Source organism: Malaclemys terrapin, chromosome 1 (genome assembly GCF_027887155.1).
Source record: "Malaclemys terrapin pileata isolate rMalTer1 chromosome 1, rMalTer1.hap1, whole genome shotgun sequence".
NCBI lineage: Eukaryota > Metazoa > Chordata > Testudines > Emydidae > Malaclemys > Malaclemys terrapin.
The window spans coordinates 65234439-65252825 of record NC_071505.1 but is presented as its reverse complement, the minus strand read 5'-3'; the positions used below and the strand labels follow the sequence as shown (position 1 = coordinate 65252825).

General features: G+C 45.9%; 1 protein-coding gene across 1 annotated transcript; it reads right to left on the bottom strand.

Moving 5' to 3' along the window:
• Nucleotides 1–4098: 4098 nt before the first annotated feature.
• On the bottom strand, nucleotides 4099–13794 carry LOC128830367 (lysozyme C-like). Its single transcript, XM_054016190.1, has 4 exons — nucleotides 13595–13794; nucleotides 10683–10847; nucleotides 7010–7088; nucleotides 4099–4556 (listed from the first exon to the last, which is right to left on the bottom strand). The coding sequence occupies exons 1-4, from the start codon at nucleotides 13728–13730 to the stop codon at nucleotides 4490–4492; spliced, it is 447 nt and encodes a 148-aa protein (XP_053872165.1). The 5' UTR covers nucleotides 13731–13794; the 3' UTR covers nucleotides 4099–4489.
• Between the last annotated feature and the right edge of the window lie 4593 nt (nucleotides 13795–18387).

Genomic DNA, 18387 nt, shown 5'->3' with positions numbered 1-18387 from the left:
CAGCCAATGGGAGCAGCAGGGGTGGCACCTCTGGACAAGGCGGCACCTGCGGACAGGGCAGTGTGCAGAGCCGCTTGGCCACACCTCCGCGTAGGAGCCGGAGAGAGGACATGCTGCTGTTTCTGGGAACTGCTTGAGGTAAGCGCCACCTGAAGCCCGCCTCCCTGAACCCCTCCCGTGCCCCAGCCCTGATCCCCCTATTCCCCTCTGAACTCCTTGGTCCAAGCCCAGAGTTCCCTCCAACCCCTCATCCCCAGCCCCACCCCAGAGCCTGCACCTCCAGCCAGAGCCCTCCCAACCCCAATTCTGTGAGTGTTCATGGCCTACCATAGTGTCAAGTATCAGGGGGTAGTCGTGTTAGTCTGAAGCCACAAAAACAACAAGGAGTCCTGTGCATTGAATAAGCATCTGAAGAAGTGGGTTTTTTACACATGAAAGCTTATGGCCAAATAAATCTGTTAGTCTTTAAGGTGCCACCAGACTCCTTGTTGTTTTTATGGCCCACCATACAATTTCCATACCCAGATGTGGCCCTCGGGCCAAAAAGTTTGCCCACCCATGCCCTAAGTGCAGGAGTTCAGAAACAAACCTTCTTGGGGTGTATATTTATATTTGTCACTCTACTAAAATAATGTGAAAAGAGATCACATTGAGGTTACTGTGTACATCTGTGTGCTAGCCTGTAGGCCCAGAGTTGAATCTACTTTTCAAACCTTAATGTTTGTTCTTTATTATTATGAAAGTAAGGCTGGCCCAGTGGTTAGGGCATTGACTTGGGGAGACCGGTTTCAATTCCCCATTCTGCCACAGATTTCCTGTGTCATTTGATATCTGTATGCTTTTGTTCCCTACCTTGTGAAGGTGGTATGCAGTGTTCATACACTTTGTGTAGGGAGCCATTTAAATACCATAGATGGATTGTTATGTGGTATGGGATTCAGTTTTTCCATAACAAACACAGCTAAAATGCTTCATTCTTAGCCTCTAGGCCTAGATGTGTACCTTACTACACATACAACTGATAGATATTAAAAACAAAACCCACCCCAGAACAGTACTGTATTGATTTTCATCTTAATAAGGAGAATTGTGCAAATACAAGCAGGGAAGCTAACAGCACTATGAAGAAAGCCCTGTTGGGAAATCTTAAATTAGTATTTCTAACTCCTTGTAAAGAAAAAAAACATACATTGTTAATTTCCTCATTCATCTGTCAACAGTTTGATTTTAACAGAGCACTGCAGAAGCTTGCCAAGCTTGTGTGTATTAATATATGTGACTAATGCCATTGTAACCCTTCTGCCCATCTAAGTTGGCAGCAACAAGGGCCGGGTTCTGTATCTAGGGGTTCCGTTTCAATAACGCAATGCAAAACCGGCTCAAACCCCCACCCAGTGACCTGGGACAATTAGAGGCACCCAGGGGGTGGTTGTAAGAGGCAATACTTCCCCTCTCGCAAGCACGGAGTCTGAGTGTAACAGAAAATGTTTAATAACATGAGGTAAACGACATCAGCATTAAATTGGAAAAACACCACAAACAGGATTCATAACACAAACCATAAGCAAAAAACCCACCCCAGCAAATTGGGGTGTATCCTTTCCCTTTGGTTCTTGAATCCAGCAACACAAAAATCACCCAGAGTCCCCAAAGTCCAACACCCCCAAAGTCTCTTGGGTCCAGCAACCACCCAAAGTCCCAAAAGACCAATAGACCCCAAAGTCTCTGTCCCTGCTCATTGCAGCCCCAGAGTAAAAGGGGGGGGCATGTAGGGTGTTAAGGGGCACCTTACGTGATCCGAGGCCGGCTGGCCGTCTCTCCGTGGGGTTCCGCCACAGCCTTCACCACGAGCCAGTCCACTTCCTGCCATCCCACAAACTGCTCCGCTCTACAAGCTGCTCCACTCTGCTCACCGACCTGTGAGCCACTCCAGCCATCCCCGCAAACAGCTCCACTCACCGTTCCTTGGGCCACTCCAACCAGCTCCTCCAGTCATCCCCACAAATTGCTCCACCAGCTGCTTAGCAATATAGCTTCAGGCTCCCCCACTAGTTAACACAGCACTCAGTGATCTCAGCTCTTAATAACCTTAGCTCTTTTGTGATTTCAGCTTTTAGCAATTTCAGCTCATAGTAGGGGAGCCCCAGTGCTAGTGCACCATTGGCCCAAAGTGAACTCAGCTCAGCAGCCTATAACTAGACTCCTAATAGAATCAAAGTTAGCTCTAAAAAAACAACAAAGAGTCTGGTGGCACCTTAAAGACTAACAGATTTATTTGGGCATAAGCTTTCGTGAGTAAAAACCTCACTTCTTCGGATGCAGTTAGCTCTGACATTCAACAGTGGAGAGAGAGAGAAGGTAGTGCAATTGGTGTTTTAAACCCTAAGAAGGGGTGGGCAGGCCTATACCATCAGGTACAAACACTTGTCCCCACCCTCTCTCAATTCACTGAGTTTTGTAACCCATGCCCCTTGTCAAGCAAGTGCTACTTAAGTAATGGTGAAGGACTCACTCAGTCCTTCTGTCACACAACAGTTCCACTGGCCTTGATTCACAGAATCAGGGTAACACAACTTTATTCTTCCTGCCCCAATAACAGAGAAAACTGGGGATCCCACACCAGCCAAAGTAACCACTTTGAGTTGCTGTTGTTTCATGCCAGGTGAGTGGGTGTGTCTATGCAAACAAGATCAGCCCCTGGAGTTCTTTTCCACACTCGCCATAATTCACCACCAGATGTCAGGGTAGAGCTCATCCTGACTCTGCTTACACCATTATAACTCACAGGTTTTTCCTTGATGGTTCGGGCGGGGTGAATCCTTCAAGCCATTTTTGGAGCCACAAGAACTTCCCTATTTTCACATTTTTTTCTCTACCTACCATCCTAAAGACTTTGGAGTCCTAGGGCCAGATCCTGTAAGGTATTTAGGCGCCTAACTCCCATTTAAATCTATGGGAGTTAGCAGTTGCTCTCACCAGAGATGTAGGAGGTTGCGGCTGTCCCTCCCTATCAGGCTTGAAGGGAGCGCAGGCCCCCTTGCTCCTGCGTTTCTGGAAAGACTGGCTCAAAGGGGGATTAGCAGTCTCCATTGTCCTGGTCACCTAGGCAGGGGCCAGGTAGCAAGTAGTCCAGGGCTCAGGCCCTCTCACAGGGTGTCTCATCCATCAGTCATGGGGCTCTGGCCCTCCCTTTGGGCAGCACGGAGCAGCCAACAATCTTGGGGCTCTGACCCTCTAGGCAGGGCAGAGCAGCCAGCAGTCTAGGAGTTCTTGTCCTCTGGGCAGGGCGGAGAAGGAAGCAGTCTAGTGCCTGATGTCCTGGCTCAGGGAGACAGCCGACAAACGCAGGCCTCTTGTCCTAAGGTGGGGAGGCTGTCACCCCAGGCGTAAGGTTGGCAGCAGGGGATGGGGGACCTGGGCCACCCTACTCCACCAGGTCCCAGCCCAGGTCCTAGCCCAAGGCCCTAACAGTGGCAGAGGGTGCCACCACGTGGTCAGTGGGGTCCCACCGCAACACTCTGACCAGAATTCTGGCAACACAGTGGAGAGCTAACTGCCAGCTGGTAACAGTCTCCAAGGGAGCATCTGCTAGCTGGGGTTTGCAGGAATGCTGGGAGTCCCTCTCCTCTTCCCCGACTTCCATGGATGACTCATGTGTTTCAATACCTTTTTAAACTGGGACCAGCGTGTGTGTTTGTCATGCGACCAGTGTAAGAGATCCAGTGTCGCTAACTATTCATTTCTTTGCTTTTAAGTGCTTGGGTTGTTGTAAATGATGTGATGAGTGACATCGGTGTATTTGAGTAAGAACCTAAACAGATTTTTTAAACCCAAATTTGTGGTTTTGGAATGTAATTATATATAACAGATGACAATTCCGCACCATGTGTTTACAAACTATGATAGTTAAGATAAAATATTTAGGACTCCCTAATGATGCACTTCTCTCATACTCTTTATTTCATAGTGCTAGGCCCAGCTCTTCAAAGGTATTTAGGCTCCTACTTTCCACTGATTTCAGTGGGCCCAAGTTCATAATCTCATGTTCAGTTTCTCTTCTACATTAACCAATAATCACAAAAACGATGTGCAAAGTAAGTAATTTTATTGATTGTAATGAATGTAAGCTCGCAAGCAAGATGACATATTACTATAATTAGCAGAACAAATTAGCAGGATCTCACAGGAAAAGCAGATTTGACTTATCTTGATGTGTATATATAATAGAGCTGATAAAAGATCTTTTACACTGTGCAGAACACAAAATAAGTTACTGCAGCTGGTCACGTGGAAAGATCCACAGTCTTACCAGCAAGGAGTAAAATATTTGCATTTCACCAGTCAGTTGCACTAAACCTTTCTCTTGAGTTTGTTTTATTTTGAACATGATTAATTGTAAAAGGGAAACAAGTGGGGGGAACATTTTGCTCTATGCGAATCCCTGCTAATTTGCAAGGGAACCAAGCTGGGATAAATAAACCCCAACACTTTACAGCTTGCAATCTCTGATCCACTTGGAGACATCTTTTCCTTTGCAGTACTTTTTCCATGCCACCCTGTGTGAGTTAAAAATCATGTTAATTGATTATGGCAAACTCATAAATTAGCAAAAAGGCTCCCAAGAAAAATACCAACCACTTTAAATGCATGTAAGTGGATAATAGTTGTGCAGAGAGCAAAAATAATATCACAAGTAATTTGCCAGTGGCCCAATTCTGGCACAGCGCCTGCCTACTCTGCATGGGCCGGCTGGATCCTGCATCCTGGATCCTGCCTAATAAATCTCAAGTCTACCAACACTTCCTAAAATATTGCCAGAATGATTTTCAAAAGGCCCACTTACTAGCTGCTATTCCTGCCACAGAAGATTTGGTATATTTGCACCAATAAGGAGAACTACTGCTAATTGCCTTTTAGCTACAGCTTCTGGAGAAAGTTAATATATGGAGATATACACCTAGCTCATATTGCTGGAAGGGATCCTGAAAGGTCATTGAGTCCAGCCCTCTGCCTTCACTAGCAGGGCCAAGTACTGATTTTGCCCCAAATGGCTCCCTCAAGGATTGAATTTATAATACTGGGTTTAGTAGGCCAATGCTCAAACCACTGAGCTATCCCTCCACTGTCGGATGAAGGATCAAGTGGTCCTGGTGTGTAGCATAGCCATAATCTTGAAGTCCTTGATGGTTCTGGATTTGTCACATTGGTGTTTGAATTCCTGGGAACCTCAGATGCTGGTCAAATACATTTCTCTAAGTAGAAGAGTGTGTGTGCTTGTAATACCTTAGAGCAGGGGTTGGCAACCTACGGTACGTGTGCCAAACACGGCACGCAAGCCGATTTTGAGTGGTACGCAGCTCCCTGCCGCGGTCCCGGCCCCCAGCCCCAATCAGCCCCACCGCTCTCCCCTGCGGTGGCAGAAGGCAGAAGCTTGGTTCTGTGGCAGCCAAGCTTCCCCCCTCCCCCACTTCTTCCCCCAGCGTGGTGCTTTCCTGCCTCTCCTCCTCTCCATCCCTGCGCCAATCAGCTGATGGCCCTAGCGAGGGGGAGGGGGAAGAGCGGCAGCATGCACACAGCTCCGTAGAGGACACAGAGAGAGGTAGGGATGGAGCCTGGGGGAAGGGGGTGGAACAGGGCATATCCCTTCTAGCCCCCTGCCCTGAGCCGCTCAGGGCAGGGGGCTGGGAGCACTCCCATGAGCCGAGCACCCCAGCCCTCTGCCCTGACCCCCACACACACACTCAGCCTTCTGCCCTGCACCCCCCACACCCCCCACCCCTCTGCCCTGAACCCCCCCACCCCAACACACACCCAGCCTTCTGGCCTGCACCCCCACAGCCCCATCCCTCTGCCCTGAACCCCCCCACACACTCAGCCTTCTGCCCTACACCCCCCACACACCCCAGCCCTCTGCCCTGATCCATGAATCCCCCCACACATACCCCAGCCTTCTGCCCTGAACCCCCTCCCCCAGCCCTTTGCCCTGACCCCTGAAACAACCCCCCGCCAGGTCTGGGGTCCCGGCCGCAGGCCCTGCTCAGCCCACTGCCGGCCTAGGTGACCAGAACCCCAGGCTGGCAGCGAGCTGAGCAGGCTGGTGGCATAAGATCAGCATTTTAATTTAATTTTAAATGACGCTTCTTAAACATTTTGAAAACCTTGTTTACTTCACATACAATAGTTTAGTTATATAATATAGACTTATAGAAAGAGACCTTCTAAAAACATTAAAATGTATTACTGGCACGCAAAACCTTAAATTAGAGTGAATGAATGAAGACTCGGCACACCACTTCTGAAAGGTTGCCGACCCCTGCCTTAGAGATTAACAAATTTATTTGGGCCTAAGCGTGTGTGGGCTAAAGCTTATGGCCAAATAAATTTGTTAATCTCTAAGGTGCCATAAGGACTCCTTGTTGTTTTTGTTGATACAGACTAACACGGCAACCACTCTGAAACCTGTGCTTGTAATGTTGTGGACAAGTGCCCCGCTGAACCTGGGCAGGAAAGGGCTAATTGTCCTGTGGACAGCAGCTGAAGCCGGTCCCATTTCACCTGGACTGTTGTATAGAGCAGATGGGAAAGTATCCCATTCACAGTGATACTGCCCTATACTGAATGGAATAAAAACCAGTAAACTATGTCATAAGCCCTATACCTTTATCATCTAATAGAGTTTTTTTCAGTCCAAGTGGTAGGAGTTTTTGGAGGAGGAAGATCTGAGTGTTATCTCCACTGCTGCTCTAAAGGTCCAGATGACCTTGATCAGAGCTACAACTGAGAATCCTGAATGTCCATAAATTTATTGTCCCTGAACTCTTAGTTTACAAGTTCTGAGTTCAAATATGTTAATAAATAAGCACAAATATATTATCAACCTTCTTATTGCTTCTATACAAGCTTGTTTATCCAAAAGAAGATTGTAGTCTCTCTCATTTAACTAGCCTCCCCTAAGTATACACGCAAGTATGTGACTAGTTGTTAGTTGTTGTAAGAGTTTTAAACTTACCATGCACCCATGCCATTAGGATCGCGAACAACTCTCTTTGCACAATTTACACTCGCTGTAATGTCTGATGTCAGTAACCCTAAAAAAGAAATATAGTGGTAACAGGAGGGAGAAGAAAAATCAACATTTTCCCCTTCGTTTTTTTTAATCAGTCATCCTAAATTGATACTGAAATTAGATTTTATTGATTATTATTATTATTTACTAATCAAGTTGATTATGGTAGCATCTAAAGTCCAACCGAGAATGGGGCCAGTGGTGTTAGGCACTGTACAAGCATAGAATACCAAATGTCCTTGCTCTGAAGAGTTTACAATCTGAATGGAAAGACAGACCCAGGATGGGGGAAAGGGATATAACACACAAGCAGAGTGAACAATGTGATGATGTCAAGCATCATGTTATTTCACAACTTGGTCCTAGCTTTAGAATGCTGTCAGTCTGTGGGCTAGTTATACCATAGCCAGCTACTGCAAGGTGTCTTGTACCTTCCTCTGAAGCATGTGGTACTGGCCAGTGCAATTGGAGACATAGTATTGGACTACAGGACCACTGGTCTGATCCATATGGCAATTGCTATGTTCCTCTCTTTGTAGTTTCTATCTAGTTCTATTTCATTTGGCTTTCTTTGCTGTGTTTTATATATACAGTAACTCCACGCTTAATGTTGTAGTTATGGTCCTGAAAAATGTGACTTTAAGTGAAATGATGTTAAGCGAATCCAATTTCCCCATAAGAATAAATGTAAATGGGGGGGGATTAGGTTACAGGGAAATTTTTTTTTGCCATACAGTACAGTGCAGTACAGTACTGTAGTTGGGAGGTGCCCCCGCCTTACCCCACACAGGCACAGCCCACTGGCACTGGAGACAATGAGGCAGGCAAGGAGGCTGAAGGTGCTGTAGGCTAGGAGAAGCACGCTGCGCAGCAGCAGCGGCAGCTTCCCCTACTCTGCAAGCGCCAGGGTGGGGGGCTCAACCTTTCTCCCAAGTCCCCACCCTTAACCCACCTCTTCTCCCCCCCCCCCTTTACTCTGTATGCTACATCCTCACTCCTCCTCCCTCCCTCCCCTGCCTCCTGCCCGCGGCAATCAGCTGGCTTGCAGTGTTCAGGAGGCAGGAGGGAGGGGGGAAGAGCAAGGACTGGGCACGCAAGCTCCCCCATCCCTCCCCTGCCTCCTGCCTGCAGCAATCAGGTGGTTTGCTGCATTCGGGAGGCAGGGGAGGGAGGAGGAGCCTGCGCGCCGAGTCCTCACTCCTTCCCCTCCAAATGCTGCAAGCCAGATGATTGCCGCAGGAAGGAAGCAGGGGCTGGAGGGGGAAGGCGCTGATCTGCAGGGTCTGCCGGCAGGCGGGAGGCGCTGTGGGGGGGCGTAGGGGAGCTGATAGGGGGGCTGCCAGCTGTGGACAAAGCAGGCAGCCAAACGACGTTATAGCGAAGCATTGCACATTTAAATGGAGCATGTTCTGTAATTGAGCAGGGACGGAAGATCGAAACAACGTTAAGTGAGAGGATGTTAAGTGGGGAGTTACTGTAATGATCTTATTTCAAAGCAAATTTTGTTCTAGTACTATAAAGGGATATGAAACCATCTGCTTCAATATCACACCCTTGTCTGAACATTTTAAACCAAATATTATTACAAGTAGCACCGAAGAGCCACTAGAAATTCAAAGAAATGAAGAAAAATATTGTTTGGTATTTTTTCCATCTTCTTTACTGGATGCCCTTGGCAGCTCTTTGGGTGAAATATGTCTTAGGTGAGACCATATGTCCTGTGCTAACTCTCTCCAAAAGGGTTGGTTTTACCCTTTGTGAATAGCTATTTTGCTGGTTTTCTGTATAGTCAGACAGACAGTTCCCTATGTTGATTGTGTGGGTGTCTCAACAGAGGAGACAAGTCCAAAAAAATACAATAAAATAAAAAGTAGTGATTGTAAAAGTTCAAAAAATGGCAGGGTGTGGGTGAAGGGAAATTGCAGTACTTGAAATTACTTTTAATTCTTTCTTAAAATGGACTAGATTTCAAGTTGATTGTGTCTCTTTAAATTACAAACATTAGAATGTGTATTTTTAAAACCAAGCAAGGTCAGGAACCAGCATTTGTGCTGGCATTCCACATAGCAGTGAATTTCATCCTCTAAGAACAAAGTTAAGTGTCCTGAAATCAACATAACTAGTAGTACAGTAAATCCTCACTTACCGTTGTAGTTATGGTCCTGAAAAATGGAACTTTATGACCTGGTCTACACTGGGACGGGGGGAGAGGGGGAATCGACCTAAGATACGCAACTTCAGCTACGAGAATAGCGTAGCTGAAATCGACGTATCTTAGTTCGACTTACCCCGCGTCCTCATGGCATGGGATCGACTGCCGCCGCTCCCCCGTCGACTCCGCTTCTGCCTCTCACCACAGTGGAGTTCCAGAGTCAATGGCAGAGCGATCGGGGGATCGATTTATCGCGTCTACACTAGACGCGATAAATCGATCCCCAATAGATTGATCACTACCCACCGATCCGGCAGGTAGTGAAGACATACCCTAAGTGAAACAATGTTTAACGAATCCAATTGTCCCATAAGATTTAATGTAAATGCGGGGGGTTAGGTTCTAAGGAAATTTTTTTGGGGCAGACAAAAGGCATTATACTGTATACTGCACAGTATTGTACTGTACTGTGGTTGGGAAGTGCCCCTGGCTTACCCCACACAGGCACAGCCCGCTGCAGGCAAGGACACTAGGAAGCACCTTTGCAGCAGCAGTGGCAGCTTCCCAGGAGAACAGGCTCGGATTTTGCCGGGAATGCTCCAGGCCCGCCTCTTCTTGTCCCTGCTCCACTCCAGGCCCACCTCTTCCCACCCCCACTCCACTTCCTCTCCAGAGCATACCACATCCCTCCCTCCCAGAAAATCCTAAGCCCATTTAGGACTTTCTGGGAGGGAGGGGAAGGAGTGGAGACGCAGGGCTTCCCCACTCCTGCCCCTCCCTCCCAGAAAGTCCTAAGCCAAAGTGCTGGGAGGAAGGGGGAGGAGCAGGGAAGCCCTGCGTCTCCATTCCTCCCCGTCCCTCCCAGCACTTCACGCTTAGGACTTTTTGGAAGGGAGGGGCAGAAGCAGGGAAGCCCCAAACAGCTGTTTAGTGGTGCTTAGGATTTTCTGGGAGGGAGGGGGAGGAGGCGGAGAAGCAGAACTTGTGCAATGCTCCCTTGTAAAGTCACTGCTCTTCCACAGAATCTTACAAGCAGGCAGCCAAAGGATGTTATAAGGGAGCATTGCACAACTTTAAAGGAGCATGTTCCCGAATTGAGCAGGGAGGCAACATTGAAACAAGGTTAAGTGGGATATGTTAAATGAGGAGTTACTGTACTAAATGCATCTCCAAAGGGGAATTGTTTTTATTAAAGAAACCTAAAAAAGAAAGTCTGAAAAAAGGAACACTATTCCTTTTGGAAAAATCCTTGGAGAACCCCGTTTTGTACTACACATACATCCCCACACATTGAAACCTCGCCCTTCTGTCTGTAGAATAAGGGGTTGTTTTTTTAATATAGGGCTACTAGGAACAAAACCTGCCTTCGCTTATAATTTTGCAATGCCATAGGCTCACACTGGTGTAAAAGGGCAGAATTGCCCGCTCATAGTGTTACCTGTGGGAACATTATATTGCACCTACCACTACACCGGATTCCACATGCGTTCTTCGCTTTTGGAGTCTTGCCATCATTGCACCACCAGCGGCTGTTGATTTGAAAAATCCCATAATCAGTGCTTTTGTCACCTCGGTTGTAGTTCGTGGCACCTGTGTTAAAGTTGCTCTCGTATTTTGCTGTGCACACCCCTGTGAAGGTTCCATTTAAAAAAAATAACCACACACAGATTAATGAATTTTCTCTGGTGATAAAAACTCCTCATAGGTTGATATTTTACAGAAATATGGATCTAAATGCCCCTATATCACCTGTTTGCAGATGATGCAAATGATTATTTAATACAAAGTATACACAGGCAGTTTTGCTTCCTATTAATAAGAACATAAGAACAGCCATACTGGGTCAGACCAAAGGTCCATCTAGCCCAGTATCCTGTCTTCCGACAGTGGCCAATGCCAGGTGCCCCAGAGAGACTGAACAGAACAGGTAATCATCAAGTGATCCATCCCCTGTCGCCCATTCCCAACTGTTTACCCCCTTTTTCAGATCATTTATGAATATGTTGAATAGGACTGGTCTCAGTACAGATCCCTGGGGGACAACACTATTTACCTCTCTCCATTCTCAAAACTAACCATTTTTTCCTACCCTTTGTTTCCTATCTTTTAACCAGTTACCAGTCCATGAGAGGACCTTCCCTCTTATCCCATGACTGCTTACTTTACTTAAGAGGCTTCGGTGAGGGACCTTGTCAAAGACTTTCTGAAAATCTAAGTACACTATATCTAGTGGATCCCCCTTGTCCTCATGCTTGTTGACCCCCTCAAAGAATTCTAGTAAATTTAGATTTACAAATTTAGATTGGTGAGGCATGATTTCTCTTTACAAAAAACACGTTGACTCTTCCCCAACAAATTATGTTCATCTATGTGTCTGACAATTTTGTTCTGTACTATAGTTTCAACCAGTTTGCCCGGTACTGAAGTCAGGCTTACTGGCTTGTAATTTCTGGGATCACCTCTGTAGCCCTTTTTAAAAATTGGCCTCACATTAGCTATCCTCTAGTCATTTGGTACAGAAGCTGATTTAAATGATAGGTTACAGACTACAGTTAGCAATTCTGCAATTTCACATTCCTTCAGAACTCTTGGATGAATACCATCTGTTCCTGATGACTTATTACCGTTTAGTTTATCAATTTGTTCCTCCTCTAATGACACCTCAATCTGGGACAGTTCCTCAGATTTGTCACCAATGCAAAGAATTTATTTAATTTCTCGGCAATGGCCTTATCGTTCTTGAGTGCTCCTTTAGCATCTCAATCGTCCACTGGCCCCACTGGTTGTTTAGCAGATTTCCTGCTTCTGATGTACTTAAAAATGTTTTGCTATTACTTTTTGAGTCTTTGGCTAGCTGTTCATCAAATTCTTCTTTGGCCTTCTTAATTATATTTTTACACTTCATTTGCTAGAGTTTATGCTCCTTTCTATTTTCCTCACTAGAATTTAATTTCCACTTTTTAAAGGATGCCTTTTGGCCTCTCACTGCTTCTTTTGCTTTGTTGTTTAGCCACGGTGGCACTTCTTTGGTTCTCTTACTATGTTTTTTAATTTGGGGTATACATTAAAACGAGCCTCTATGATGCTATCTTTAAAAAGTTTCCATGCAGCTTGCAGGAATTTCACTTTTGGATTTCACCTTTTAATTTCTGTTTAACTAACCTCCTCATTTTTGTGTAGTTCCCCTTTGTGAAATTCAATGCTACAGTGTTGGGCTGCTGTGGTGTTTTCCCCACCCCAAGGATGGTAAATTTAATTATATTATGGTCATTATTACCAAGCGGTCCAGCTATATTCACCTCTTGGACCAGATCCTCTGCTCCACTTAGGACTAAATCAAGAATTGCCTCTCCTTTTCTGGGCTACAGGACTAGCTGCTCCAAGAAGCAGTCATTTAAGTCATTTAAAGTCAAGAAACTTTATCTCTGCATCCCGTCCTGAACAGACATGTACTCAGTCAATATGGGAATAATTGAAATCCCACATTATTATTCAGTTTTTTATTTTAATAGCCTCTCTAATCTCCCTGAGCATTTCACAGTCACTATCACCATCCTGGTCAGGTGGTTGGTAATATATCCCTACTGCTATTCTTATTATTAGAGCCTGGAATTACTATCCATAGAGATTCTATGGTACAGTTTGGTTCATTTAAGATTTTTGTTTCATTTGATTCTATGCTTTCTTTCACATATAGTGTCACTCCCCCACCAGCCCGACCAGTTCTATCCTTCTGATATATTTTGTACCCTGGTATTACTGTGTCCCATTGATTATCCTCATTCCACTCCATTCTGATCAGAGTCACAAGCCTTATTAAATATGAATAGTAAGAAAAAACATTCTACATGTAAAATTTTGCTTGTCATATGAACACCACATGGGGCTTATATCTCTGAAGGAAATACCAGCGTTTTGGGATAAGGATGCCAACTTTCTAATTTCTGAAAACCAGAGTCCTAAGACCCCACCCCTGCCCTGCTCTACCTCTTCCCCCAAAAGCCCTGACCCCTACTCATTCCTCTCTCCCCCTCCCCCTATTGCTCACTGCTCTCCCTGTTCCCTGTCTCTGGATTGTCTCATCCTCCCTCCCTCACCAGCTGGGCTACCTCTGCTCTAGGTCTGGGACAGGAGCTGCCATCAGTCTCAGAGCCTGCCGCCTGCCTATCTGCAGATAGGAGGCGACCCTGGTTGAGCAGGGGCTGGCATGGAATGATCACCCTGCACCTCCTCTCCACCTGTCACGGTAACCAGAGTTTAGTCTCCAGTCAGTACATCTGAATGGACACTGCCGGACTTTCCAGTTGAAAACTGGAACCTGTCAACTTATCCCCTTTCCCTCTCCACCCCTTGAACCTCCAAGGCAGCAGACTTACAGTGTCCCAAGCTGTAGCCCCGGTATCCATCCAGCCCAAGCCTTTTCATTGCTCTTGCCAGCTCACACCTTCCGTAGACCTTCCCATGAGCAACCATGGGCAGGAGGAAAAGCCCCAGGATTAGCAAAGCCTTCATGCTGGCAGTGTAGCAAACCTACCACTGAGACTAGAGATGATGTGTGCCTGCTGATAATGGGAAGGAACAACTGGGAAAAGCTCAAGTCACACCCTTCCCAGAAGGCAGCAGCCCTTCCCTGTAGCTCCCAGCTGTTCCTCCTGCCACTCCCGGCAGTTAAAGCAACAGCCCCTCCCTGCGGCTCCCAGCTTTGAAGGATAAATTACAAATACTTTGATAGGTGGGTTAAAAAGTTGTCCAGTTCACTGTGGCATTTGTAAGTTCTGCTATGTCTTTGGAGATGCAGTGTGCCCTAAGGGACAGAGCACTGGACTGGGATGCAGCAGACCTACATTCCAGTCCAAGTTTTGCCATTGGGCTGCAGGGTGACCTTGGACAAATTACTTCACCCCTGCTTCAGTTTCCTCATATGCAGAAAGGGAATAGTGATACCTCTCTTGTGACCTATATGCATTCTATGACTGGTAGCAGGGCCGGCTCCAGGCACCAGCTGAGCAAGCAGGTGCTTGGGGCGGCCAAGGGGAAGGGGCAGCACGTCCGGCTCTTCGGCGGCAATTCGGCAGAGGGTCCCTGTCCCTCTTGGAGGGAAGGACCTGCTGCTGAATTGCCGCCGAAGAAGAAAGCGGCGCGGTGGAGCTGCCGCCGATCGCAATCGTGGCGCTTTTTTTTTTTTTTCTGCCGCTTGGGATGGCAAAAACCCTGGAGCCGGCCCTGACTGGTAGATATTATTATTCTGATCAAGTGCTATTTTGTAACTTACAGTAAGAATTCTCAATAATGACTGGCTTTCTACAACCTAGGGGAACAGTTTATATTTTTCTCCAGTGGTGGAAGAACATCTTTATTACAGGGATGTGTGCTAAATTAGGGCCTTGACACTTGCTACACTGATACCAACAGGGCCTGCTCATCAGACCTAAAATCGCGATAGCACTTTGCAGACCTTAACATGTTACTTCCCCTTTGATCTGTAAATTAAAAAAAATATATATTGTGAATGTGAGTGTTGTCGGTGTAAACACCACAGGCTCAGACTCTAAGATTTCTGTTTCTGTAACATTGTAGAATGACAATACCCACTCTGTAGTTAATGTTGTGACTAGGTTTCCATTACAAGCCTGATTTGGGCCACTCCATCTAAAATGCCCAACCACAGGAATGTCAGCTTCAAAACTGGTAGGAGAGGCCTGAGGGAGAGGGAAATCTATACTAAAAAACCTGAAATGAATTGGACACCCTAAGCACAGAAGTTCAGAAACAAACATTCTTCCTGTGGTATATATGTATATTTGCCAGTCTGTAGTAAAATAACATGAAGAGAGATCACATTTAGGTTACTAAGTACATCTGTGTGCTAGCCTGTAGGCCCAGAGTTGAATCTAGTTTCCACACCTTAACATTGACTTTCCACACTTCCCAGTGTATGAGTTTCCCTGAATTTCCCGAGTTTATCTAATTCTTTTGGCTAGTGACAAGGTGCTTGTAGGGATTTGTTGCACTTGAGTTGCTGATATGTACAGTCAGCATTAACTTCACCTCAACAACTTTTTTCCCCCCAGGATAAACCTTTCAAATTAGGGGATTATGGACTCCGAAAAGATGTTGTAACGTCCCAACACCTCAGGCTAAAACTAAATTCAAATGGACTAGAGACTCCTTCACTTAGGGTTTGTTCTTCATTATTCTAAAAGCGAGGCTGGCCCAGTGGTTAGGGCATTGGCTTTGGGAGACCGGTTTCAATTCCCCATTCTACCACAGATTTCCTGTGTCATTTGGTGTCTGTGTGCTTTCGTTCCCTACCTCGTGGAGGTGGTATGCAGTGTTCATACACTTTGATGATGACGGGAGCCTTTTAAATATCATAGATGGATTGTTATGTGGTATGGGATTCAGTTTCTCCATAACAAACACAGCTAAAATGCTCCATTCTTAGCCTCCAGGGCTAGATTTGTACTTTACTACACATGCAATTGATAGATGTAAAAACAAAACCCACCCCAGAACACTACTGTATTGATTTTCATCTTAATCAGGAGAATTGTGCAAATACAGGAACGGAAGAGAACAGCATTATAAAGAAAGCCCTGTTGGGAAATCCTGAATTAGTATTTCTAACTCTCTGTAAAGAAAGAAAGAAAAACATACATTGTTTCATTTCCTCATCTGTCAACAGTTCGATTTTAAAACAGAGCACTGCAGAAGTTTGCCAAGCTTGTGTGTATTAATGTATGTGACTAGTGCCATTTGGGCCAGTGTAATACCAGGTCCAGCATTGTCTCCATTATAAATCACAGATTTTTGCTTGATGGGGAGGGAAGGGGATCCTTCAAGCCATTTTGGAGCCACAGGATCTTTCCTACTTTCCCATTTTCTTCTCTACCTACTATTCTAAATACTTGGGAGTCCTAGGCCCAGATGCTGTGAGGAATTTAGTCGCCTAACTCCCATTGAAATCTATTGGGCTGGAGATGGCTCTCACCAGAGGTGCAGGAGTTTGTGACCATCTCCCGTCAGGCTCGGAGGGAGGGCAGGCCCCCTCGCTCTGTGTTTCTGGAAAGACTGGCTCAAAGGGGGATTAGCAGTCTCCATGGTCCTGGTCGCCGAGGCAGGGGCCAGGCAGCAAGAAGTCCAGGGCTCAGGCCCTGAGGCAGGGAACAGCAGCAAGCAGGCTAACGCCTGACATCCTGTATCTGGGAGATGGCAGACAAACACAGGCCTCTTGGCCTAAGGTGGGAAGGTTGCCCCCCAGAGATGGGGTTGGCAACAGAGGATAGGGGGACCTTGGCTCACCCTATTTCACCCAGTCCCAGCCCAGGGCCTTAACACTGGCAGAGGGTTCCACCACGTCATCAGTGGGGATCCCAACACAACACACTGACCAGAATTCTGGCAACACAATTGGACAATCGTCTGGTATCCTTGGGCTCCTTCCTATGATCACCTTGCTGTGAACCTGCACCTCTGTCTCCCTGGGGCACATCACTAGCTGCAGTCCCAACAGTTCCTCGGTGTCTTTGTTGGCTCCCTGATTTCTCTTGCCTGCTATGCTCCAGTGGAGAGCTAACTCTGCCAGCTGGTAACAGTCTCCAAAGGAGCATCTACTAGCTGGGGTGTGCAGGAGTGCTGGGAGTCCCTCTCCTCTCCCAATGACCTCGTGGATGACTCATGTACTTCAATACCTGGTTAAACTGGGACCAGCGTGTGTGTTCGTCAAGTGGCCAGTGTAAGAGGTCCAGTGTTTTTAACTATTCATTTCTTTGCTTTTAAGTGCTTGGGTTGTGTAAATGATGTGATGAGTGACATCAGTGTATTTCTTTAAGAGCCTTAACAGATTTTTTAAACCCAAATTTGTGGTTTTGGAACATAATTATATATAACAGATGACAATTCCGTACCATGTTTTTACAAACTGATAGTTGAGATAAAATATTTAAGTCTCCCTAATGATGCACTTCTCTCATACGCTTTATCTCATAGTGCACAGCCCAGTTCTTCAAAAGCGATTGAGGCTCCTAACTTCACTGATTTCAGTGGAAGGTAGGAGCCTAAATACCTTTGAGGACCTGGGTCCAAGTTCATAATCTCATATTCACTTTCTCTTATATATTAACCAATAATCACAAAGACTATGTGCAAAATAAGTCATTTTATTGATTGTAATGAATGTGAGCTCGCAAGCAAGATGACACATTACAATAATTAGCAGAACAAAATAGTAGCAGGATCTCACAGGAAAAACAGATTTGACTTATATTGATGTGTATATATAATATAGAGGTAATAAGAGATGTTACTGCAGCTGGTCACCAGGAAAGATCCCAGTCTTACCAGCAAGGAGTAAAATATTTGCATTTCACCAGTCAGTTGCACTAAACCTTTCTCTTGAGTTTGTTTTATTTTGAACATGATTAATTGTAAAAGGGAAACAAGTGGAGGGAACATTTTGCTCTATGCGAATCCCTGCTAATTTGCAAGGGAACTAAGCTGGGATAAACCCCAACACTTTCCAGCTTGCAGCCCCGGATCCACTGGGAGACATCTCGTCCTCTGCAGTACCATTTACATGGTACCCTGTGTGAGTTAAAAATCATGTTTATTGATTATGGCAAGCTCATCAATTAGTGAAAATGCTCCTAAGGAAAATAACCAACCACTTTAAATGTATACATGGTTAATATTTCTGCAGAAGTACAAGTTATTTGCCATTGGCCCAATTCTGGCATAGTGCCTGCCTACTCTAAATGGGCCAGCTGTATCCTGCATCCTGGATCCTGCATCCTGGATGATGCCTGAATAAATATTGAGTCTACCAACCCTTCCTAAATTATTGCCATAATGGCTGTCCAAAAGCCCACTTACCAGCTGCTATTCCTGCCACAGAAGATTGGTGTGTTTGCACAAGTGCTCTCTACTGAATGGGATCAAATTTGCTCAGTTTTCTGCTACAAGCTCTGTCTCGCAAAGCAGAACTATTGCTCATTCCCTTTTAGCTCCAGCAGAAGGGGGCTAGGCTTGTGGAGAAAGATGATTTAAGTTCTATCCCCACTGTCACATGAAGAATCAAGTGGCCCTGGTGTGTAGCATAGACATAATCTTGAAGTGGTTCTGGATTTGTTACATTGGTGTTTGAACTTCTGGGAACCTCAGATGCTCACCA

What these genes read in the sequence shown, in the direction of transcription:
- LOC128830367 (XM_054016190.1), bottom strand. Translation starts at nt 13,730, where the DNA reads ATGAAGGCTTTGCTAATCCTGGGGCTTTTCCTCCTGCCCATGGTTGCT. An exon ending in ATGTGGAATCCGGTGTAGTG is followed by an intron (nt 7,089 to 10,682) that starts GTAGGTGCAATA and finishes TTTCTTTTTTAG; the next exon opens with GGTTACTGACATCAGACATT. An exon ending in CCTAATGGCATGGGTGCATG is followed by an intron (nt 4,557 to 7,009) that starts GTAAGTTTAAAA and finishes TAACTCACACAG; the next exon opens with GGTGGCATGGAAAAAGTACT.